The sequence below is a fragment of the Cornus florida genome, unplaced genomic scaffold (assembly GCF_030987335.1).
Source record: "Cornus florida cultivar Cherokee Brave unplaced genomic scaffold, ASM3098733v1 CherokeeBrave_3.0.0_Hap2_Chr03, whole genome shotgun sequence".
NCBI classification, from domain to species: Eukaryota; Viridiplantae; Streptophyta; class Magnoliopsida; order Cornales; family Cornaceae; genus Cornus; species Cornus florida.
The window spans coordinates 35,640,339-35,666,714 of NW_026775573.1; the positions used below are offsets into that span (position 1 = coordinate 35,640,339).

A 26,376-nucleotide genomic window follows, 5' to 3' on the forward strand; every position below is an offset into this window, starting at 1 on the left:
CTCTTGCGAATCTATCAAAGATCCAAATTCAAGTTAGCAGAAACGAACGCCTCTCTCTAATAATAAATAGGAGCAGAATATACCAATGGTGTTAAGAATCATACTCCCTTAGTCGAAAAAAATGGATTTTCAACCGGATAAAAGGTCTCAAACTTCAAACTCACCACCAATTTAATAAGTTGTAAACAGTACTGCTCGATGGCCATGCAAATCTTGATATCTATACCTTATCTTGTTAATGTTGACTTTGATATGATATATTCTATGCAATAGTACTGCCTATGATAGTTACATCTTTTGAGCTGTCTATGAACCTGAGTTAGAACCAATGTGAATTTTTCATTTTCTTCTTTTCCCATTTTAAATTAAAAATTTGAATGTGAATAAGCTTATTCTGAATTGGCTGGAAAAAAAAAAGGAACAACTTATTCTGAAAGGATGGCTAGTACATGAATTGCCCATATAGAAAGTTGTAAAATGAGTTTTCATGTGTTTCTGTGCTTGCTTCAATTCCTTTAGAACACAAAGTCTGGGTGAATGTTCTGTATGAAAAGTAATAATTTAACATACAGGACAGCATAACATAGACATTGAGGTAGTAGTAGAATTAAGTGGTATGGGGATAGATAAGAGATAGTTATGTCCTGTAAGAGTGTTACGATGGAGGCAACACGACTTAGGAAGGTAAGGGAAGTGGCGTAGAGGTGGCAGTTTTTAGCACTTCTGGCTTGGCAGTCGATAACTCAGGCTCTGCCAAAGCTAAGGACATGGAGCAATGGTGGCAGCGCAGGCTGTGGTAGTGTTGGGAGTCTATGGTCACGGGGATGTTGTGGCAATTCGGTACCTTGGGCAAGGTTACTCTATAAGATGGCTTGTCTCTATCTGGATTCTGCTACATCTGATGGACAACAGCAGATATATAAGAGAGCGGATGAACTGTGGTGATAGGCCATTGTTGGAGGAGAAGACAAGTGAGCCCCAGGATTCAAGCAAAAGGGTTTTTAAGCTTGACTCAGCATGCTTGGGTTTTCATGAGTATGGTTTTGTTCTATAGATGAGAGACAATGGGATAAACAAGGACTAACAGGATTGGTTAATGGGAAGTGTTATTCATTAGTTCTTGAGAGCTTGATATATATATATATATATTGCTGGACTCTTTTCTGACTGTCTAAGCTTTTGAGGAAATTGATAGCTAGGCCAACATGGTATTGGAGCCCTCATTCTGATAGAGGTCTTGCTTTAATCTCCTTTACTACGCAAATTTGCACTTTTTTGCTCCCTTTAACATGCATACGTTTCAGCAGAAGCAAACTCTGCATGAACTTAATATAAGCCAGTGATATATATATATATATATATATATATATTTTCCCCAGTGAAATTCATACATGATGGAGCAGGAATATTTTATGGTACAAGCTTTGATTCAATGCCCTTTTGTGAAGGAAAGAGGTACAAAAATAACAATAGATTCTGGTGTAAGAGCTTGAATCCTAGAGTTGGTTCTACCCACACACCATTTAATTTTGAGACTTATAATAGGCTCATAGCATTAGCTCCTTCATGGGTGTTTTACATTTTTCTAAATATATATAAGCATACTAAATACTACTCTGAATGCACATTCTAATGTTATTGCAGTACTTTTCTCTGCCTTGCGCTCTGCAAGAGTTTTTCATGTTTGATTATAATTCGAATATAGGAATCGCGAGTTATTCATATTCCCTGTTCTTTGTCTCTGACTTCATGTTGATTTTGCCATCTCCCACATAACAAGAACTGCTAATTAGATCATTTTTCACCATCTTATTGTGGACATTGAATGGAATATCATTAGCCAGAGAGAGAAAAGGAGGAAAATATTAACAAACTTGTTAAGCTTCCTGAAGACCACGTGTCTTTTCTCATCATATTTGCACTCAGCAACGTGATTATGTTGTGAAGTGTCCAAATTTTAATTTTTTGTTATTTCATTCATTATCTTCAAGAAACATTTCTGAATATCAAAAGGAACTGAAATAGAAAGTAACATTTAAACAAGCAAACTCAAACATTGAACTCCTTATGTTACAGTAATACAAACATATAACAAAGTATAAGTAGCACACAAACATAACAAATCATGAGCAATGGCAACCATTTCCTCTAGATGGAAGAAAAGAATAAAATGAGTATCGGCTCATGGGAGACATACATCAAACATTACAAAATACCAAATCTATATATAAAAAAGTCTACTCGCCTATCGTGAATAGCAACATGATTCGAGGAGTAGTGGTTGAGTGAGGTGAGGAGAGGAAATTAAGGAATGTGCAAGTCCGCGGGCAGGGTTGGAATGGTTGGGATTGTGGGCTTAGGCAGGTCAGGAAAATGGGGCAAAGCCGGGATTTCAGGCAGTTTTGGGACTTCTGGCTTTGGCAGAGTTGGCAACTCTGGCTCTGGCAAAGTCGGGACATGAGGCAATAGTGGTAGCTCAGGCTTAGGAAGCTCAGGCAATGGTGGCAGCTCAGGCTTTGTTAGCGTTGGCAATTCAGGCTTAGGAAGCTCTGGCAAGGTTGCCTCCAAAAGGAGTCGCCCCTCTCCCTGCATCGTGTTGCCATTCATCGATAACAAAGTGACAAACGACAGCAGAAAAAGAAAGGATATATGCTGGTGAAGAGCCATTGTTGGAGTAGATCAGATTACAAGTTCCTCAAGATTCAAGATAAGGGTTTCAAGCTTGATTGAGGATGCATAGGTTTCAATATGTAAGGGTTTAAATAGATGATGGGAAGGTTTGGTTGGTGGGAATGTTTGTGTTGTTAGTTCAACTTCTCACCCACATCACTTCCACAGTTATCTTGAGAATGAGTTATATATTACTTAAAAATATAGATAATCTATACAATGTTATCTTCGTCCTAATATTTTTGCTGTCTTTTTTGCCATGTGGTACTATATAGTTGGAGGTGTTAACTGGTAATCTTGACTTTTTAACTCTTCAGCAATCAAACATTAAAACTGGTTGGTGGTTCAATCCTACAATTGGGTGGAATAGCTGCAACTAGAAGTGTCCACAATTTGTCTAATTGAAATTTTGGATCATTGAGCCATAGCTCATTTTTTATGCAAAGGTGTCACAAGTGACCTCAGGCAAGAGCTAGGTACAAGAAGTTCAAGCATACCAAAAATTATGGTGAACATTGTGCATGTTTGAAAGTAGGTTTATTTTTTGGGAAAATTAGATTTTAGTAACAAAATCTAAACAAAATTGCTCTAAAGTGACCAAAAAGTAAAGAAAAGATGAATACTCACCAAGTCTAAAACTTAAATACTTGTAAATGACCATTTAATGATTTATTACGTAAATATACTTATAATTATTTATTTATTTTATTATTATAATTTGTAATTGGATAAACATACCCTTTTCTTCTTTTGTTCATTTGGTCTTCAAACTGGAATTGTTCCTTCTAGGCATGATTCGGCGGACATACTCCAAAACTGGAAATTTCCCCATACAATGCAAATGCAAACTCAAATTCGAATTTAATGGCTTTGTGATAATTAATGCCAAACATGGATTGGCAACAAATTTTGGTATAATGCCAAATAAAAACAAGAAGCAAGCTTTGCATAAATTGTTTTGCTCTGTCATTGATAAAGGATGGGTTGTTTATGGCCTTTTGGCCTCCCGGTGGATCCTCAAGTTCACCAAAATCTCCAAATTTTCATTACCTTCAATTAATGTGTTCATGTATCAAACATAAAGTCTGGATGCATGTTTTTTTTTTTTTTCTTTTTTTTGCCGGTAAATAAAGTGTGAATGCATTTTCTGCAGAATAAACATTGAGGTAGTAGCAGTTGAGTGACATGGGGAGAGATAAGGGATATGTATGTCTTGTAAGAGTGTTAGAATGGCGGGAAACACGCTCAAGAAGGCCAGGGAAGTGGAGTAGAGATGACAGTTTCAGCACTTCTGTCTTGGCAGTCGACAACGAACTCTAGGACATGGGACAATGGTGGCAGCTCAGGCTGCCGTAGTGTTCAGAGTCTTGGGACATGGGGAATTTATTTTAACTTGGGACCGGCTTATGAGAAATTAATTTTTGAAGTCAGAAGAAATTTTGTTCTGGACAGTTTGATAAAAATTGTTTGTTACAGATTGTATTAGAAGACGTGTTTATGATTTTTAATCACCCCTCAACTTTGGTGAAACTTGCATAACAACATATATATGTATCTACTTATATGATGGTTTAAGCTTCTGAGGCAATTGATAGCCCAACAAGGTATAGGAGCTCATATTCTGAGAGGTCTTGGATTAATCTGCATATATTTTCTCCTTTACTATGAAAATTTTCACTTTTCTGCTCATTTATCAGCTTCTCTCTCCACTAGCAAGACAGGATCACATGTGAGGAAGGGTTTGAGAGCTTGATATACATCCAGGGAACAATCTTTTTATCAATCTTTTCATCTATGCTATGGAAAAATAGCAAGTATGCTAATTTTAGAAGCAGAGTACATACTGATCGACTCGTGTACAAGAACTCTCATATTCATCACTGTAGGAATTAGGTTCAAGCCTTCCCTAGCTCCTTATCATCAATGGACTCCTGATGTATGTGCACTCTGCAAGTGTTTTTCATGTTTGATTATAATTTGAATATAGGAGTCGCGAGTTATTCATATTCCTTATTCTTTTCTCTGACTTCATACTGATTTAGCTTTTTCCCATGTAACGAGAACTGCTAATACAGATTATGTTTTATCTCTGACTCAGCATCTTTTCTTATCATCTTGCACTCTGCAAAGGTCTTACCTAAGGAATTTTTTTTTTTTTTTTTTAATATTTTTTATTTCATTCTTTGATTTCTAAGAACGATTTGGAATAGCAATAACAACTGAAATGGTAGAAATCGACATTTAAATACTCAAACACAAATGAACTCTATATATATATAGGCTAGATGTAATACAAACATAGAGGAAAGTACAAGGCCCTTCGGGACCCATCTCAGGTTACAAACCGGGGATGCTGTCGACAGCCTCACATCTTGAATTATTTAATTAAATTTAAAATATTTAAATTTGTTTATACTTGAATTATTTTGTTAAAAAATATATATGTAGATCGAAATGCCTCAAACTTGTCCCGACTGTAATTCAATTTAGAGCAGACAATTTGAAAAAATATTTTTATTTATGGGAGGAGTTTGAAAAATAGTACTTCGTCACGAACCGATTGACATTTCTATCATTTAGTTTTTGTTCACTTCTAATTAATCTCTAATTAAGGAAAGTAAGTTTTGACAATATGAAAGCAAGTTTTAATAGTAAAGATTTATTCACTTAGCCAATGTCACCTTTAGTTCATTTTACTTAACATAATTTTATTTCACTGCAAATTACAAGTAACAACACTTGAATTTAGGAGGTATAATAAAGCTTTATATAATTTTGAATGAGTGGAGTTTGGTCTCGCTCTCTTTTATTTTATTGTCAAGAAAGACGCATTTAGGATTCATTGTAAAGACCCTTCACCCCTTATCCAGGGTATGTGAGACTGTGCACCCGTAACTCGCCAGTGTGGTAGCCTGTCAGTGTCTCGCACCCACCCACGGCACACCCACCCACAAGGTCATCACAATCCACCCCCTTGGAGGCCCGACGTCCCCATCGGTGCACTTCCGGCTGGTTCAGGCTCTGATACCATTTGTAATGACCCACTCCACCACATGGTATGATATTGTCCGCTTTGGATCTAAGCATACACGGTTTTACTCTTAAACTTTACCCCCAAAGACCTCATACCAATTGGAGTGATACACCTACATATAAGCACTTCACCTTTCTCTTACCCAGGCGATGTGAGACTGTGCATCCGTAACTCGCCAGTGTGGTAACCTGTCAGTGTCTCGTACTTACCCACGGCACACCCGCCCACAAGGTCATCACAATCCACCCCCCTTGGAGGCCCGACGTCCCCGTCGACACACTTCCGGCTGGGTCAGGCTCTGATACCATTTGTAACGACCCACTCCACCATATGGTATGATTTTGTCCGCTTTAGGCCTGAGTCCGCATGGTTTTGCTCTTGAGCTTTATCTAAAAAGGCCTCATACCAACTGGAGTGACACACCTACATATAAGCACTTCACCTTTCTCTTACCCAGGCGATGTGGGATTGTGCACCCGTAACTCCCCAGTGTGGTAGCCTGACAGTGTCTTGCACCCGTTCATGGCACACCCGCCCACAAGGTCGTCACAATCCACCCCCTTGGCGGCCCGACGTCCCCATCGACACACTTCCGGCTAGGTTAGGCTCTGATACCATTTGTAACGACCAACTCCACCACATGGAATGATATTGTCCGCTTTGGGTCTGAGCCCGCACGGTTTTGCTCTTGGACTTTACCCCAAAAAACCTCATACCAATTGGAGTGACACACCTACATATAAGCACTTCACCTTTCCTTTACCCAGGCGATGTTGGGCTGTGCACCCGTAGCTCGCCAGTGTGGTAGCCTGTCAGTGTCTCGCACACGCCCACGGCACACCCGCCCACAAGGTCGTCACAATCGTGGTTAGAAAAGTACGTTATACCATCTCTCTATTATTATTTTTTGACAAAAAAATCACTCATCCATTTAAATTAATGCTTTGTTTGGTTGGAGAAATCGAAAAATGAATGGAAGAGATTGGAGGAGGGATGGATGAAGAATCCTAGGAAGTAGGAAGGGAAATTGTCTCTCCTATTTTTTATTTGGTTGAATGGAATATATAATAGAAATGATGGATATGGTGATATATATATATATATATATATATATATATATATATATATATATATATATATATATATATATTAGTTGCAAGAAACGAAAAGAAAGTTTTTATATATTTTTTACCAATATACCTTCACTATAGAATATAATAAAATGTTGATATCCATTTAAATTTTTTTGAAAATGTTAAAAATAAAAATTAAATATTTGTAGGTAGTTATTCATTTTCTCCTTCTTTCTCCCAAAATTTGAGAGATAGAAAATGTGAAGAAATCTCTCCTTGCTTCTTCCAACTTTTTCCTTTCCTCTAACCAAACACGAAGGACTTCATCCATCCTTTCTTAATCCCTCCCTTTAATCAAACATAACATAAAACAACTTCTAAATAAAGGTGTAACCAAAATTCTCCCTCTCTCTCTCTATTAGATTTAAATTTTAGATTTATTTCAAGATTGATAATCTATGCTGTTGAGAAAAGCAAATTTTGATTAATTTTACAACCATTAGAGCATCTCCAATGGGGTTGCTATATTGGCTACCAATTCAAAATATAGCAGGTGGGTTAAAATTGGACTCTCCAATGGGCTACTATATTGGCTGCCAAAATTTACATTTACTATTTTTTTTTTTTGCCAAATCTAGCAAAACAAATAGCAATAGCTATTTCTATATTTAGTGCCAAATCTAAAAGAAATATATGGGTTTTGAACTTTTGAATACAAAACAAGAATTACATACCTTGATATATATATATATATATATATATATATATATATATACACACAAAATCAAGAATTACAGACCTCGATTAGTTGATTTAGAAAAAAAAATAAAACAAAACCCATACATACAAGTTAGCAGTTGCAGAGAAAGAAAGGGGGGCAAGCTTGCGAGTTGAGAGACAGCAGTTGAAGCTTGCGAATAGCGAACCCGAACTGGAACAGCGGGCGATGGAAACTAAAAGATCTGGGTTTTGATCTTTTGAATAATCTGAAATGATATGCCAATATGGGTTTTGATATAGGTAATAGGTTTTGAACTTTGGATTCTTGCGGACAGATAAATAAACTGAAATATATGGGTTTTGAACTTCTACTTCTTGTAGATTTTGTAGTTTGCAGTTGCTGAGAGGGGAAGTTCTCAGAGTTGGGAACAAGAATAAAGATGGAGGCGATTAGGCTAAAATGATTTGCCCTAAAAATATAAATTTTTTTAATAATAATATAATATAAATTATATATATATATAATATATTTTTGAAAAAGAAAAAAAAATTATATAAAAAATTAATTAACAAATAGTGGTAAAAAATAATTAAAAATTTGTTTTTTTTTTTTTTTTTTTGGGTTTCTTTTTTGACGAAATATTTTAGATTTTTGCTTCTTTTAATTAGGTTTAATTTTAGTTTCCTTCTAATGTCTACAACTTGACTTGGAATATGCCTAATATTAATATTACTGATACAAATATGAATGGTGGGAATGGTAGTTGAAAAAAAATGATAGTTGTATAAAAAAAATAACATTTTGCATGAAATATACTATTGGAATAGAATTGGTAAAATGTAACATTTTGACACTGTAACTCCTGTCAAAATATAAATTTGGCATGTGAAAATAACTTTTAACATTAGAGATGCTCTTAGAATTGAACCAATAACACGCGTGACAATGAATTTTTAAAACTGAGGTCACCATAACACTTTGAGTCAATGTTCCTTTGTCATAAAATTTAACAAGACTGCAAATACAATAACAAGAAGTCATAAATAATGGCATTTCCAAGTTTGTACGATTTTAAAGAACAAATTCCTTTCATCATTTGACCTGAACTTTCTCCCAGTCTCTCCCTCTAATATTATTTTTTAGGGTTAATTCAAAGTTGTTTCAATCAAAATTACCTAAAATTAGATTTGAACCAATGACACTGGTGACAAGGAAGTCAAAGTCTGAAAACCACTATTTTAGATCCAATCATTGTTCTTTGACATAAATTGTTCTAAGATTATAAATTCAAAATAACGACTCTTATTGGAGGTATAATCAAGTTTCATATCATTTCAAAGAAAGAATTTCTTCTGCTGCTTGTTTAAGAACTACGCTGTTGAAAATGCAAGCTGAAATTTTTTAACCTTCCAATTCTGCTTGTTTAAGACAAAACTGCAATATAACAGATACCAAATCTTCCGTATTTTCATATGGTTTAAGAATTCTAAAGTATAAGCCGAGGAATGAAAGAAAAAAAAGAAAGAAAAAAAGAAAAAAAGAAAGATGCAGCAAGTAAAACTAGGGACGACCAAAAGTAAAAAATAAATTTATTGAAACCTCGGAAATATCAAGTTCTCTCTTCCAACATTTCCTAGTCTTTTTATGGTGAAATGAACAAGAGGGTAGATAGACAAAGACCAAAGGACCTTACATTGATGGCTATGGTGAAGATCTACAAATGAACTCATATATGCCCACATTTCTCGTTTACAAACCTTAATTGAAACATCGCCAAGGCAAGGGCTGAGAAAAGGAAACAAACAAACAAACCGAACTTTGTCTTAGACAGCAACCACTACGACTTCATCAAGAGCTAGAACACTGGGGAGCTGTTTCCCTTCCAACAACTCCAAACTGGCACCACCACCTGTTGATATGTGACTCATCACTTCAGCAACTCCTACTTTTTCTACAGCTGCAACAGAATCTCCACCTCCAATAATTGTTGTAACTCCCTTCCCACTAAGTTCAGCTAACTTTTTCGCAATTGCCTGCAGGCACAATTACCACTTCAATTTACCATCTATTAATTCAGAGACAAATTTAGATATTGTAAAGGTCAAATAAATCAGGTGACATTCCTATTTTAACCTTTTTATGACGGGTTTAGTCGTATCAATCAGTATGAGTCGGGGTTGGACTGGTATCAATCCCCCAATTACTGACCAAAGGGATAGCGCAAAGCAAAGAAATAGGCACTAAAAACAAGTACATGTTGGAGAATCATTAACCAACTCCTTATCGAATTCATTCTATGTGGCTAGAGCGATAGGGCTAAAAGAGGCTGTCTGTACAAAGGATGACGGCTCAAGACTCACATACACATAGAACGGTCAAATAAATTGGAAGTGTCCAAATCTGCCGCAAGAATCATCATGAAAAGAAAAAAGCAGTCAAAGAAATGGCGTTATTAGCCAACGTCCTGGTTGATCACCCCCTTTTTGTCGGTTTATGACACCCAGTCAGTGTACATTTGAGTATGTTTGTATGACGACCAAATTTCCAATGTCAAACCAAGTCTCAGTCTCTCCCGAAGTTCCTTATTGACGTATGCCTCCGGTAACAAAGGTAGCTTCTTTCAGTCCATACAAGCAATGGAGATTTACCATGCCCGTTCATAAAGCTTTATCCAATATGACTCATTTTCGGTACAAGATAACAAAAACGTGTGAAGAGTGAGTCTGTTACTTCCAGTCTAGAGTTTATTAGGTTAGGCTGGTACAGAGATAATTGGACAAAGATCTGGGTAGTGCATATAGATCAATTGCATTGATCTATAAGGGTATGTATGAAGTTGGCACTAAATCATCCCAAACTCAATCCAGTTGCGATAAGAAAAACCTCATCACATTTAACATGATATGCATTTGTAGAAAGCGGAAATGAAAATATGATGCCTGCGTATCCATGAACAAATTAAACAAATGCTATGGGCAATTTTTTTTGCGCACCTCTGTTCCAGCTGCAAACTTGTCAAACTCAAACACTCCCATTGGTCCATTCCAGATAACAGTTTTGGTAGTATCTAAAGCATCATTGAATGTCTTTATAGATTCAGGTCCAATATCCAAGCCCATCCAGCCGTCCAGAATGGCAGATGCTGGCACAATCTGTAATAACCAAAAAAAATATAACATTATCTTGCTAGCTTAGTAAAAGAAACTCATACAGGTTAAAAGCAAAATGATAGTCCACATTGGTTTCTATTGAACAAATTTAGTCTTCCATGCCAGAGCGTTTCTGGTACTCGAACATCAAGAGTAAAAGGGGTCAAATAATGAAGAATTTCATGGGAAGCCAAGTAACAAACCTTGCTGTTTGCATCAGGAGCAAACTTGTCAGCAATAATTACATCAGTAGGTAACAAAAGAGATACTCCTTTGGCCTTGGCCTTCTCAAGGAGTGTTGTTGCAAGATCAAGCTTGTCTTCCTCTACCAGGGACGATCCTACAGAAAGGCCTTGTGCCTTGTAAAATGTAAAGATCATTCCTCCACCAAGAAGCAGGATATCACACTTTTCGAGAAGCGACTCAATCACTCCAATCTTAGATGAGACCTTTGAACCACCCACAATAGCAGCAAATGGCCTCTTTGGGCTTGAAACTGCTCCAACAAGGTAGTCCAGTTCCTAATATAAGAGAAGACAATTTATTGTGAATAGACTGATAAATAAACATAATACAGAAATGATGGATACGTTCATCCATGAAAACTCTATACAATAAAAATATGATCCCTCCCACCACAATTACATGGCGGGTGCAGGCAAATGGTTTCTCACCGACCACTTTAACTCAAAATTTGCTCCATTGTTTCCATGGTGACAATTCAAGCTTAGCAATTTTTTTCTGGTCAGAAAATCATCATAAGAAGCAAGATTACAAAAACATGTCGGGGGGGGGAGGGGGAGATGGGGGAGGGGAATGATAATTTTAATTTTTCTCTGAAATTGTAGGTTCATGTGCTCAAACTTTTTGACCTATAAACTGGTGGGGCCCTTTTTCCTTGTAAGCAAAACTGTAATTTTGATTGAATTACAAATGAAAAAACAATTATATGAATGCTTATCAAAACTTTATCATTTAACTTAGGCTTCTGTAATCATGGTCACTGGTGCACACCAAGGACAAGGAGAAAAGTCAGTTATCCAACCTTCTGCAAAAGGAACCCAGTAACAGATGGCTTCAAAAATTTTGTAACACCCTCAGTTGAGGTGTGGGCTCCATGTGCAGTACCAAATGCATCATTCACATAAAGATCTGCCAACGAAGCAAGCTTCTTTGCAAACTCAGGTTCATTCTTTTCTTCCTCTTTGTAAAACCTCACATTCTCAAGAAGAAGAACACCACCATCAGGAAGTGCAGCCACAAGTTTTTCAACTTCTGGACCGATGCAGTCATCAGCCTTGACAACCTGTTTCACCCCATATTAAGTGTAAAGTGAGAAAACCCCACATTTAAGTTACTACATCTATCACTTTTGGTAAACACAAAATCAGCTAAATTTCTCTTTGTTTGTTCATTACTTATTTTTATTTACTTCTGATTCTGAGAAAATGTACCTGAATGCCAAGTAATTCAGATAATCTGGGCACAAGGGGTGCCAAGCTGAATTTTGGAGTAACACCTTTTGGTCGTCCCTAAAAATTCAATGAACAAATAGGGTTGCAAATGAACCGAGTTGTTCATGAACAGCTCGGGCTCGGCTCGTTAAGGGCTCGGCTCGGGCTCGTTCATTAAGCAAACGAGCCGAGCTTGAGCCCAATTTCTAGGCTCGTTTACTAAACGAGCCGAGCCTGAGCAACGTTGGGCTTGGCTCGCATAGGCTCGTGAACATGGGCTCGTTAAGGCTCGTTAGGGCTCGTGAACAAAGCTCGTATCAGGCTCGTTACATATATCAGGCCCATTCTATATATATCAGGCCCATTTGTTTTTATTGTACATTTAAAATATTTAGTCCATATTATTTTTAAGTTTGGACCAGCTCATATTTTTCATTAATATGGCCCAAGCATTATAACTCATTAGCCCAAAAAAAATCCACCATAGATCCATAGCCCAAATAAGATTTCGTCTCACCTATTAAATTAGAACCCATCTCATCCATTGATTTTGTAAGATATCAAAAAACCCTAAAACTACATCCCACCATTCAGATTTACCCCTTCTCCACAACATCGTCAGTCTCTCTCTCTCTCTATCACTCACTCACGAGTTACGAATCAACTCCACTGGCGACGACAACCCTTCCATCTACACAACTACCTCTCTGTCTCTCTCTAATCAACTCAATCGCCATAACTCTCTCTCTCAGATCTGAATGCATCGTCTGTCATCGTCATCGTCGGCCGCGGTCCTCTGTCTTCGCCATGGACGTCGTCCGTTTCCCGCCGTCGTCTGTGCCGCTATCCCTCCATCCTCGTCATCATCGTTGGCCATCCTTTGTCCTCGCCATCAATTAGGTACTGCATCAATTAATTTTTTGGCAAAACTTTATTTTCACTTTAATTCCATGGATTTGGACAACCTCAAAACATTCTTTAGGCAGTTGCAGACAATTTTGTTTAGCCTTTTCTTCTGCTTCCTCTAAATTTATGAAGACTAATGCTCAATGGCCACAGGTAGCTAAATTAATTTATCTCCAACTTATTTTCCTCTGTGATTTCTTTTTCTACTTAATATATCAATGTTTCAGTGGTTCTATAGATATTATTATCATGGGAATTTATAACTTTTTGATGTGTTGTATTTTCATAGAAAATGCATAATGCACTCATGCTCAATTTTGTCCTTTTTTCTTTTTTCGAAATTAACCCTTAATTTGTTCTTGAAACATAAAAGCTTGCACTACTGCACCTTTTTTTTTTTTTTTTTTTTTGCCCTTTTTCTTTTTGCTTATGTGATAATTGATAAAGCAATGGAAAAAGGTATTGTGGCCTGTAGAATACTAATTAATTTTGAATTTTATATATATATTTTTTTTTTGTTAAACGAGCCGAGCCCGAGCTTTTAAAATCAAGACGAGCCCGAGCCCGAGCCCGAGCCCGAGCCCGAGCTCAAATTTTTGAGCTCGTCACGAGCCGAGCCCGAACCCGAGTTGATCCCATAAACAAACGAGCCGAGCCCGAACAGCCTAAAGCTCGGCTCGGCTCGGCTCGGCTCTTTTGCAGCCCTATGAACAAAATAATTCATCTTGAACTGTCAAAATCTATATGCAATAAGGACTTTTTATATAGCAGCAAAAAAGAAAGCTACATATAACCAAGTTCATGCAGTTGGATACGCCATGTAATAGTATAACCACAAAGGTAGTACCGTGCATAACATGCTTATATTTGCAGAAGATAAGATAGACCAATAACCTAAATACAGCCTAATTTCCCAAATATTGGTATTTGAAAAAATGTGAAAGGGAAAAACAAACAAACAAGAACAAAAAGGCACTTTTCCCATCCATAAAAATCACATAAACCCAAATTTCAATCATTGGAAAAGGCAATAATAGTGTTATGGTAGGAGTTTTTCGGAACCCTTTAATTAGTTGCATTAGTAAAAGTATAAAGAAAGAGAGTAGAATATGCAAAAATTTGCAACGATGAGTGAAACTTACGAGTTTCTGTGACTCCATTACATCAGTTAGAAACCAATTTTTCAATCATGATAAATACTACTGTATCAGTACTCAAAGAACACAAACTCACAATTGATCTTGTTTCTTAAATAGACTACATTCACATAACATGGCATAAAATACGAAAATGATCAAACTTGAAGAAATAGAAGCATGGTAATTATTCATAAAAAGATCAACATAAGAATTCACAAATGAAACCCTTTGATTCCTCAAGATGACACCCACTTACCAAGTGACTGGAGAGAATGACTTTAGCCCCATTTGAGATCAAGTGCTTGATGGTGGGCACAGCAGCTCGAATTCTGGTATCGTCAGTGAATTCTTGCCCTTCAATTCCGCCGCCGTGAGGTCTCACACGCTCTTCTTGGCCATCGACTCCACCCCTCTGGAGGCTTTTCCGCTCGCTTTGAGGGACCTGAGTCTGGCAGCTACGTGGAGGCTGAGAAGAGGGTCGACGGCGGCGCCGGCGAAGCCCAGACGGCGTAGAGGGTTGCGAAGAAAGCGGGTGGTGGGGACATTGAGAGTTGAACGGTTTTGGGTGGTGGAAGAAGTGGAGGGGATGATTTTGGGAGAGAGTGAAGTAGCTGATGTCGCATTAGCCATTGCTAAATTTTTTTCTAATGGCTATACAGAGAGAATTTTAGAGAGAGAAAGGGAGAGTGTGAGAAGTAACAGAGAAGGTGAGTGAGGGGCGGAGAAGTATATGTGGACGTGAAGAGCGAGACGGGATGGATCATGGAGTGATTGGATATCTCTCTTATAGTGGAGGAGAGGTTGAAGATGTTTGATGATATTCTGGTTTTTTTCTTTTTCTTTTAATTTTAATTTTCTGGTTTTCGGTTTTCTTTTGTCATTTTATTTCTTTCTGAATTTTATACGGGGCCAAAAATTATTTATTGAAAGAGAAATTGGACAGAGGCCACACGAAAATGTTCCTAGGATTAAATCTTTTATTAGAAGAAGCCAATAGCGATGAGAAATACAATTAACTAAGTAGGAACTCAATTCAAAAGAAAACTTTTCTTTTTTATTTAAAATCAAAAATTTGTTGTACATATTATTATAATATTAGGAATTTAGGACTCCCAAGAGTTCAAAACAAAAAAGAAAAAGAAAAGAAATACTATCCGGCTACGTTTAGAATAGTGAGTTGATTCTTAATTGTCAGAATTTATGATTTTAAGCTGATTTATTTATTTTAAGTATGCTTAAAACTTTCAATCCATTTGACTACACTCTTCAAGTTTTAAAATTTTCATTTATAAAGAGAGGTACTATTTGTTTATTATTTAAATTAATATTATAAAAAAGACGAATAATTAATTGATGTCATGAAACATACCAAAATTATACTACCTAGATAAATAAATAACTTGTAATATATATATATATATATATATATATATATATATATATATATATAATAACGAAGTTCTTAATAAATAAATGGAATAATTATATCTACCTGGATTGTCTAAATAATTTGTATTTTTCATCTAATTTCAAATATAACATTAATTGATTTAGGTATGAGTAAATATAGCACTTTTGTTTACTTAAAACCTGAAAATATCTTTTAAAAGTTTGAACTGGTTATTTTGTCTATAACAAATAAAAGTACAAAGAATATAATTGTCATATAATACAATTGAGGCAAATTGGTGTTATATTTTAAACTATATGAGAGGTAAATATAATTATTCCTAAATAAATTGTTAGCGTGAATTTAATGTCATGGGCTACATTCTGGACATCTGGGCTTAACTGCTGGGCTGATAATGGTTTGGCCCATAGGCAGCCCGAATTCATCACAAAACATTTCCCATTTAATGCTTCTTTTCTACTCCGCTCTCTCCAATGGCGACGGCACTCTGTTTTTCGCCTTCGCACACCACAATTTTCCCTCAAATCCAATAGAAGTGGTCGCCAGTCTAACTTTGCTCCCTTACGGACACCACCATTTCCAAAACACCCCTTGGAGACACCAATCCTTTTAGCCTGAAAGTACAACTACACATAACAACCAGAGCTCTGAGAGAGTGGCAAGATTACGAGGACGCGGTGAAGGACAAGGACCTCGCTCGAGCTCTTCGGTTCCTGCAAGATGTCGAACCAGAGGATTCTTCAATTGGGTCATCTGGGTCTCTGGGTGGTGGTGGTGATGGTGGTGGTGAATTGGAATTGTTTAGGTTGAAGAGGGATTGGGAGGTTTTAGATACTTGCTTGAATGCTGATGATATGAGGCTTGTTGGGAGTGCCTATACGTTTCTCAAAGACAGAGGGTTTTTGCCCAATTTTGGGAAATGCTGGAGTATTGGTAATCTCTTGTCATTTTATTGGGGTGAAATTTTATTTAATTTGCTGCAAATTTTGTCCCTTTTTTGTTCAGTCTTCGCAAGTTTAGACGCCCATATGATGCAATTGTCCATTATATGTTTGCTTTTTTTTTTTTTTTTTTTTTTCCCATTTCTAATCAATTGTGAATACTTATTAGGAGAGTAGTGCAATAAATTTGTAGTTGAGAACTTCTTTATTTTGTTCCTTTTTGGCAACTTTTTTAGTACCAATTGAAACAATTGTTTCATCAAGTGAGCAGGGCACCCCACCAATACACACATGTATGAAATATTATTTTATATATGGGATTTAGTTCAGGATGATTTGTTAGCCATTCCTAAGTAGCTGATTTTATTATTTTTATTATTTTTTTTTTTTTTTTTTTTTTTTTTTTTTGAGATGGGCAGGATATCAAAAATATTATGATTGTAATTTATTTTGTATTATCATTGTAGTGGTGTGGTCATACTTGTGTATAACAGGAGCAAGAGCAACAGAGCTGCAATTTTAAAATTCCTTTAGGCGGAGGGCTTCATCAAAGTGCCTCTAAGGAAAATATATGCATATGTTTATTCTGGAAAAAATATATGTTTGTGTGTGTGTGCATATATTTTTTTGGAGTTCACTTTAGTTAGGGAAGAAATATATTTCTTGGTGTTTGTGTGAGAGATTTTAATTATGTTAATATTGTTACTTATAGACTTATAGTTAATACTACATGTACAATTTTTTTTTGGTTAGTCTAAATTAAATTTGAAGTAAGAATTTACAACAGCATGATGCTGTCTCTGCAGCTTGCTACTCTGTAAGTTCTAAAATGAGGTAACACTAACTAAAGGATGACTAGGAACACAACTGAGCAAGAACACTTTGTGATCTAACAATTATCAATCCATGGGTTTCCTGTGGATATAAGTTGAAAGCACCAATCCGTGGAGCAGCCCCTTGTTACAAGAATTATGTCATAGGTCATAAATTTATTGTTAATATCATCATAATTAATTGTTACTGTCACAGTTGTCAAAAAGTATTGTTGTTACTTTCATTGAATTTCCTAGTGCTTTCCCTATCAGACAGTGACTCACCACTTCTGGTTTCTATATATGATTTTTAAAAGCTTGCTTTTCATAAATGCGTATTTATGTTATGCTCATATTAATGTAATTAAATTGTATTTGTAATTTTTTGTTACTGTCAGTGAGTTTGCATGTCATTTTGCCATTATGGCATTCTATAATTATCTCACATTATCTTTCCATGAATTTTCTACTTTTGCAGTTCTTGAGGGACCAAGAGATGTTACACCGTCTGTTTTGAAGTCTTCAACTGGTTTGGAAGGTGTGGTATCTTTGGCAAAGTTATTCCAATGCTCTAAAGTAATGGAACTTACCCTTTGTTTGAGAGCATTAGTTGTCACATGTTATAATCTTTCCTCTTGAATTGAAGTAATTTCTAATACTGTTTAATTCTATTATGTTTCAAGTTATTGTCACTTCTATTTAAAACTATATTTTGATGGAATGTATCATTTGGATTTTCTTTTTCCTAGTCCAGTGTCTAAACTTTCGCCAAAGAAATGGGGTCTTTCTGGAAGCTCCAGTGTTCTTTTAATTGCTCTACTTGGCGGGGTATCATTTCTGCTAAATCAAGGAATAGATATCGGACCTAACCTTGCAGCCATGTTAGGATTAGGCATGATGGACTCTATCTTCCTTGGCGGTACTTGTTTAGCTCAAATCTCAAGTTATTGGCCTCCATATAGACGTCGAATCCTAGTTCATGAAGCAGGGCATCTCCTTGCAGGTAAGTCCAGTTTCTCTCAGATGCAATTTTTATAGTTGGAGGACTTATGATTAGATTATGATACTTTGTTTGTTTAAAACCTTAAGTCTTTATTATATATGTGTGAAATAGTGTCAAAGCTACAGACTACACAGCTATTTTTAGTTTTCTACATTTTGAGCATTGATGAAAAACTTTGATAACTCTTACTCTGACCTTTGCTAATAATTGATTTTCTTATGTGAGTTTGCAGCATACCTGATGGGCTGTCCAATTCGTGGGGTTATTTTAGACCTGATCGTTGCGATGCAAATGGGCATTCAAGGGCAGGTATTCTTGATCATTTTTGGGTCTATTGAACAACAACAATATTATCCCCAACAAAACATAAAAAGAAACGACTAAAAACTAAAATTTATTAGAAACCCTAAAATCAGCAAAACTCACAAATCATCCATGAATAAATAACATATTTACTGCTTGAAAAAGAAAAAAATCAACGAAACCAATCATAATCGTAATCAAAATCAAAATCAAAATAATCAAAGCGCAAAAGTGCAACAAAAGATTGCGCTTTAATCGGTCAATGTATTTACAAGTTTACACATATAGAGAGAGAAGGAGAAGGACCTGAATCTTGGCCTTGACATTATCGATTGTATCGCTGCTCTCAACTTCGAGAGTGATGGTCTTTCAATTAGGGTGTGTTTGGATAGTATTAGTTATGAGAGAAAAGAAAAGAAAAGAAAGGATAGTATTAGTGAGAAAAGAAAAGAAAAGAAAGGATAGTAATAATTTCTATTTGTGTTTGGATAGATAGGGGAGAAAAAAAAAGAAAGGATAGTTATTCTTGTTTGGATAAGATAGAAGAGAGAAAAGAAAAGAAAGGATAATAGACAAATTACTTTTTTACCCTTTTATAACCATGGGACTTGAATGGAATAATAAATCTGTGTATTGATTGTGGAGGCTAATTTTGGTATTATCAAAATACCACTAAAATCACTATCCTTTCTCTCCCTATCTCTCCATATCTTCTCAAAATTGAGGAGAAAGCAAATAAGAGATAAGGAGGGATAGTTATCCCTCCCTATCTCTCCTTATCCCTCCCTATCCCTCCACTTAACTTACCCAAACACAAACTTACACTATCCTCTCTTTTCTTCTCTCCCTATCCCTCCAAATCAACCCTACCAAACACACCCTAAGTATCCGTATATCCTAGGTATCAAACCGTAGAAGTATCAGTGCCTACTAGCTGCCATAACTACTTGTGGTTGTGTTGGGAGCATGGAGCTTTGTTGGTTTTGGTCTTTATCAACCAGATTTCTTCTTTGAACCGTTGGGTGTGTATAAGATAGTAACTGGGAGTAAGTTTCAGACGGTGAGTGACGAGGTCTTTTGCTTTACTTTATTGATTCTTTGTGATTGTTGTAGATTGTAATCATTTATTAATTTGGAAATTTAACCAGTCATAAAAATTGAGCAATAATACTTGTTCATTCCTCTGGGTTTATTGGATCATTAAATTATTACACTACTAACTAACCAGCTTTGTATTATGCAACACAAAAGGGGAGGTGTCTGAGTTTAAATCACACAATCTTTTTCAATGGATATCATTCCTCTCACTCAAATTCTCATTATCTATTACTTAATTTTGCCGCTTTTACACTCCCCTCTCCCAATAAAAAAAAAAAAAAAAACCTTTTTTGAAAATGTTATTAATGTCCCTTAAATATTAATTAATTTATAAATATTGTCCCTGAATTCCATTAAAAAATTTAATGGCCTCCCAATTTTTTCAAAACGCTTTTATACTGATGCAAAATAGAAAGTTTGAAAATAGAAAGTTTGAAAATAACTTTGAACTTGGACCATTTTAACTATACTTCTAAAAGGTCGAATATTGAGAAACAAAAATTTAAGTTTATTATTATTGTAGTCATTTTCACAACACATTGTTATTTGAATTACATACACATTTATAATATCTATAATATTAATTCAAGAGAAAAAAAGGATAAAAATCACTAATGTTCCCTAATGCATTAAGCATTTTTTGTCAATTTTTTTTACAAAATGGTATTTACAAGAAAAATATCTAGAATTATAATTATTTATTGGCATCTTGTTTAATTTAAAATTATTTTGTTTAGTTAAAATTCATTATTTTTTTTAATCTTTCATTTAGCTAGGCATATATTTCCCAAGTGGAATCAAAGTATTCAAAAAATTTCTTTCAAAAATTAGATTTTTGAAAAACTAAAACAATTGATGAAAGAAAATTAATTCTCTAATAGTAATAATTGTAACTCACCGTTTTTTTCTCTATATTCTTCTTTCTAATATAGGTTTTTTTATCTTCTATTAAGTTATATTTTTCTCATTTTTGAATTTTCTGAAAATATATATACTATAAATAACATCTAAACAAAATTATATTATAATTAATTTATAAAATTTTTTAACCTTAGTTACATAGTACAAATCCGCTCCCCCAACCTAAATTTTCTTGCTCCGCCCCTGGTTTGAGCCTCACATGGAATGGTGATGTGTGATTGCTGAGAACTTGCATTTAAAGAATAGATGGGAAGGAGATTTAGCTTACTTAGACACAAAGGCAATGCCCGTCCATTGTGTTTAGTTTGCTCTATGCTTTGGGCATTATTGGGAGAGATTAGTAGATGCTTCTCGATTATTTAAAATTTGGTGGATCAATACAATGAAAATTAATGTTGAATTTTTTTCATAATATATTAATGCACACTCGTAAGATCATTTTTAATCCACCAAGTATTCATAGTCATGACCATTTAATAATTTCTTCGATGAATTTAAAGCTAGGCTGTAGGCATGGAATCAGGTTCAATGGTTGCAGAATCTAAAGTCTATGACTTTGGTATGCTTGTGGGTTGGGCTTATGCCATGGTTTTGTAATTTGCACTGGGCCTTGCCTTGCCTTTAGCGTTGTTACCATTGGACTTGTACAGTCTTCTTTATATTTATATACTCCCAACCAACTTCACCTTTAAATCCTCCAAAGCCTCCTATGTTCTCGACTCATCCGGTGTGTGGCTATGGAGCTGTGCTACATTACCCCCAGTTTGGCGTCATGGGGTGGGGTCCCTAAGGAGCCTTGTTTCAGGGAGTTCTGGGTCATCAAAAAAAAAAAAAAAAAAAAAAAAAAAAAAAACTTCACTTTTAAAAAAAAAAACTTCACCTTTAAAAAAAATTTAAAAAAATAAAAGGTCCAAAAAATCCCTTGATCAATTCATGGTTTTTCTCCATTCCACTTGAACAGTCTTGAGTATCTTAATTGGTTATGAGTAACCCAACATGATCTCACATTACATTTTTGTAAACAAATCAATGGAGTTGAATAAATATCTGGAAATTCTAACCAGACCAAATCCATGCACGAATGATTAAGTGAAACTCAGTAGAGACAAATATATATATATATGGAGGTTGCAAACGATTCTTATTAAACCAGAGAAATGTGGAGTACTTAATTAAAAGCTACATTACATGAGGACCCTTATTCGGTTCATCATATGAATGAATATCAAACCATTCATATAATGATAAAATATACCAACTGATGAGACGAACACAAACCAAACTCCAAAAACAGAAGCAACAAATTCATGCTCACAGGGGTATGGGATCAATGAACATAGAGACAATGTGATCTTTCAACACTCTTTCTGGATGAGTGTATGCGTCTTCGCACTTGTAGACGACATCTGTCACCCGCGTAAGATTGAGAACTTGCATGCGAAGATGCATCGAGATGGAGTTTGGCTTGATGAGGCATTCCTCATTGATATCTTTCCAAGCATACTCAATCTTTCTATTGAACTCATCAATTACCTCATCTTTCGACAGTCCATGCTGCTTCGTGTAGCATTCAATCCCCGTAGCCGTGTGTCCCCTCTCTTGTTCTTTCTTCAAATGTCAAAAACTCATCAATATGTATTAGAGGATCAATGTTTACATTTAATGGGGTCTAAACAATGGGTCATTAGTCGAATGATATAATCTCCCTACTCTCAAAGAGGAGGTGAAAAAAAAAAGACTCGGTTATTATATATACCTCGGTTGACACTATGTCGTTCATGAGCCGTCATATTGTACTTGAAGCAACAAGAATTTTAGGTTTAGTTTGTACCCAATCAAATGCCTCAATCGTAGCAATTTCTCCCATGCCCATGAAAGATGTTGTAATTAGGTAGTAAGTGGCAGTGATTAAGCCATTGTCCATATATTCATCAAATGATGACACATATCTTTTATTAAACCACTTTGCCTCAATATAGTAACTCCTTGCTAGTTCTTTAACCTGTTCACCAGTTAAAACAAAATAAACATGAATTAATACTAGAATTTATGAAATATAACCAATTTGTTTGATTCAACTTTTGAAAATGATCTACTTAATTCGGATATGTCCCAGCGGTTTACTCGTTGAACTTTGGGGTTTAACAAGCCCAAGGGGGTTCGAGTCCGTTGGGTGTTCTTTTTAGCTAGCCTCCGCTGCCCCTACAATGATTTATCCGACCTAAATAGGGAGGCGCCCTTCCGGGTCCTCGGAAATTAGTCGGGTTGTTGAAGAGTCCTAAAGGTTTGTGCCATCTTGGACACCCCGGGTTAATTAAAAAAAAAAACTTTTTGAAAATGATTTTTCTGTTTTTGGATAACTAAAAAATTGAAAAAATGTATATGAACTTGTTTGGTTGCAGTTTTTAAAATTTTATTTAAGAAAAGTCTCTATTTTGGGAACTGTTTTTAATTTTATAGTTTTCCAAAGCAGTTTTGTTGAGAACTATTTTAAAAAAACTGAATCAAAATAGGCCTACTCCTTTCTAAAAAACAGGGAAATTGAAGAAAGAAAAGAAAACTAAAATCAACAAAAAAGAAAAAGAAAAGAGATTATATATATATATATGGCAGGAAAAGCTTAGGTGGGCCATACTGTATCTTTTGAATAATCAATACTATAGGATCTTCCTTGCTTTATCATTTCTTTATTTAATTCTTCATATAGACCTAGGAGCGTCGTGTAGAATATCTTGTAATCTGATAGCTGATTGAAGTTGACATCCCACCTAGAAAATATCAAATTATTTAATACCATTATATATATATATATATAGATATATATATAGTTGAACAATAAAAATGAGCAGATTGACATTCGTCATTTTTTTTTCTTGTTATTCTCGTAGAGAAGGCAAAGTAAGAAAAACTTTCATGTATGATTCTAATATGTAAGATCTATGAATTAGGCGGTGTAGTAAAGCATCAATTCCGATTCATTCACAATGAAATGAAATTGTTCATAGAACAAAAACTTTAATTTTATTTATTTATTTATTTATTTATTTTTCTCTGTATCCAGATGTGGATTTTCATCCAAAAATGGACCACATACTTTACATTGTTCCTGTTGCAAATTGTATCTAAAATAACTGGAAAAGTAGAAACATGATCAGATATAATTCGATCATTATGAAAAATAGAATCTCGAGGCAACAAAGACTACGAAAGTTATTTACCCAAAAAAAAAAAAAAAAACCTACAAAAATTGACTGAAGAAAAAATTTCATTTAGAGCTCCAAAAATTGTTGGTAGTAGCTAGTTTTTGATGGGCTTTATGAATTAAGACTTCAAGTTAGTTTCTTGCCAAATATAAAATTATCTTCAATAAGAAACTCTAAAAAACTAAAAAGCAACAATTACATAATAAATTATACCTTTGTATTGCATCTGTAAAAGGTTTGAGTTCTTCAAGTGTACCATATGCATCATATGTATCATCCATAACTGAGACCATAATCAATGTTTTTGTAAATATGATCCACCCAAGGGAGTAACGGGGTTCAAAATAAGTTGCCATTCCCCAAAAATAGCACTCAACGACCCTGTCTCTTGCATAAGAAATTTTTGATGCAAAATCCAAATCTTTCCACCACCTATTTACAAAACAAGGGAACAATTAGATTTAGGACAAATATTATCTCTCTCACCGTATGGTGTGTCTTGTTATTGTTTGAGAACCTCTGAGAAGATTTAGAAGATTAGAGAAAGATTACAAAACAACAAACCACCTAATGTGTTATATAAGACCAATGGTATAACTTCTCTTCCCCATATTAAGAGGGTTGAGGGTTCAAGTCCTAAATTAGTTTATTAAAAATTGTAACTTTGTAGTATTTTGGTACTTTCTCGCCTTTCAAAGTAAAAAATAGAAGGGTTTTCTTGTTTTTTTTTAAGTTTCTATAAGGACAAGTAAGTGTGTTTCTAGCCAAACAAAAAATTACTAGATACGTTAATGTATTTAGACATGAAATATTTATAACCTATTTTAGAAAATTCTAAATTGTATTCCAGCATTCATATATATATCTATATATATCTACACATTACCTTGAGATGTGGCATAATTCTTGTTTGTGCATGGACTGTAACATATTGAAGTCCAACTTTGCAAGCTTCAGCAGCAATTCGTTCTTAGAAACGTCTTCCTGGTAGATAGAGATATAATGCCTTGCCTCTACTCTTGGGACACCCAGGTGGAGTGGTTGCTTTAGGGCATGCATCACTTGCTTGGCAAGAAAAGGACTTAATTCGGTTTGCATGGACTGAAGGTTAGTGGTTGTGAAAGCAAGAGCCTCATCAAGAATATCTTCTCCATGTATCCTCAAATGTGCAGCTTCATACAAGCTTAGCATACCCATTGCATCCTTGGTAAGTTTTTCATTGAATTTCCCATTGCAGTCCTTGAATTTGTTGAAGACATCTGATTCATAAGCCATCATACCATATCAGTCATCTTTATGGAGAGGAAGTGATTTTTCATGCTTTGATATGTGTAGATATATATATACACGTACATAGTGCCAGATTGACCGCACAAAACAGTATTTGTCTCCTTAATTACAAATAAGAAAGAACGGGCAGATATTGTTTGTTTTTTAGGTGGTCTAATATATATATATATATATATTAGATAACGGGAACTTACCACATGACATTTTATAACCATGCTGTCTGAACACTCGAAAATGAACAGCAGCTGTGTTCAGATCATTGTAGTCTTCATAATCTTCAAAGTGGGCATGGGAATGGAAGATTTGTTCCAACTGCTCATTAATCTCCTTCTCAAAGTGATAGGAGACACCGAGGCGTTCGAGTGTGTTAATCAATTTCATTTTCTCAGATGCTTTACTTTGTGCATCTACCAGCATACTTGTCACTTTTTCTTTCAGAATTTCAATCTCCTTAGCGTACATTTCCATCACCTGCATGCATAGCCAAATTACACCAACTTATGTAGAGGCCTTGATTATATGTCAATTATATATAACTTCTCTAGTTGCTTGTATATATATAATTTCAGCTTTGTCAATGCTCCAGTTACTAGTACGTCCTAGTTACCTATGATATATCTTCAATAAATTAAAGACAAACTACAAATGAAAAAATAAATTAAGAAAACTACTGAAAACAAAATTGAGGAATTAAGAAGACAGTGTAGAAAACTAAATAAAGCAGTGATAATATTGGAATGCCTTTCCGGCATTACACTATTTTTTCAAAACTTCGGATTACTCTCTAGCTCTCTCTCTCTCTCACACACACATTCACATTAAGTACGTGAATGTATATTGTACAGAAATGTTACCTGGTTATCTAAAGAAACTGAGCAGAAACGTTCACCCCATAAACTAGGGCTAAAGTTTCCTAATGGACGAAAAACCTCTGGCTGACAGTTAACTGGAATGCTGGCATTAGAAAAGGCCATTATGAGATAACAGATATGATCAAGTTTTATCTTATACCAAACACAGAATTTAAGGTCTATTTATAGGGGAAGTATGCTATTTTAAAATAATTATTATATACTCCTCAACCCTACAGAAAGTTTACGAGTTACTTGTTAAATGTGATACCACGGTCAATAATGAACCTAAGAGTATTTTTATACTTCAAGGATTATTAGTGTGACACTTTGCTTCACACTCTCTTGCCTTTAGTGATTTGGTGAATTAATCTGGATATTTTTTGTAATTATTTAT

General features: G+C 35.2%; 3 protein-coding genes across 3 annotated transcripts; 1 reads left to right on the forward strand and 2 right to left on the reverse strand.

The window, feature by feature from the left end:
• Positions 1 to 2,065: 2,065 nt before the first annotated feature.
• Positions 2,066 to 2,717, reverse strand: LOC132298736 (protein PELPK1-like). Its single transcript, XM_059795111.1, has one exon. It carries the CDS (start codon positions 2,665 to 2,667, stop codon positions 2,305 to 2,307), a length of 363 nt encoding a protein of 120 aa, XP_059651094.1. The 5' UTR covers positions 2,668 to 2,717; the 3' UTR covers positions 2,066 to 2,304.
• A 6,353-nt stretch (positions 2,718 to 9,070) lies between these two features.
• LOC132300264 (phosphoglycerate kinase 3, cytosolic-like) lies at positions 9,071 to 14,768 on the reverse strand (the record flags this gene model as incomplete). The annotated part of the gene is made up of 6 exons (XM_059797281.1): positions 9,071 to 9,531; positions 10,492 to 10,650; positions 10,851 to 11,168; positions 11,693 to 11,953; positions 12,102 to 12,179; positions 14,403 to 14,768. Coding segments are annotated over 6 exons (1,392 nt in total), but the record flags the coding sequence as incomplete, so codon positions are not given.
• Positions 14,769 to 15,902: 1,134 nt separating this feature from the next.
• LOC132301438 (uncharacterized) lies at positions 15,903 to 25,273 on the forward strand. Its single transcript, XM_059798688.1, has 6 exons — positions 15,903 to 16,102; positions 16,201 to 16,490; positions 17,789 to 17,848; positions 18,065 to 18,313; positions 18,546 to 18,622; positions 24,871 to 25,273. Exons 1-6 carry the CDS (start codon positions 15,903 to 15,905, stop codon positions 24,886 to 24,888), a joined length of 894 nt encoding a protein of 297 aa, XP_059654671.1. The 3' UTR covers positions 24,889 to 25,273.
• Positions 25,274 to 26,376: the final 1,103 nt, after the last annotated feature.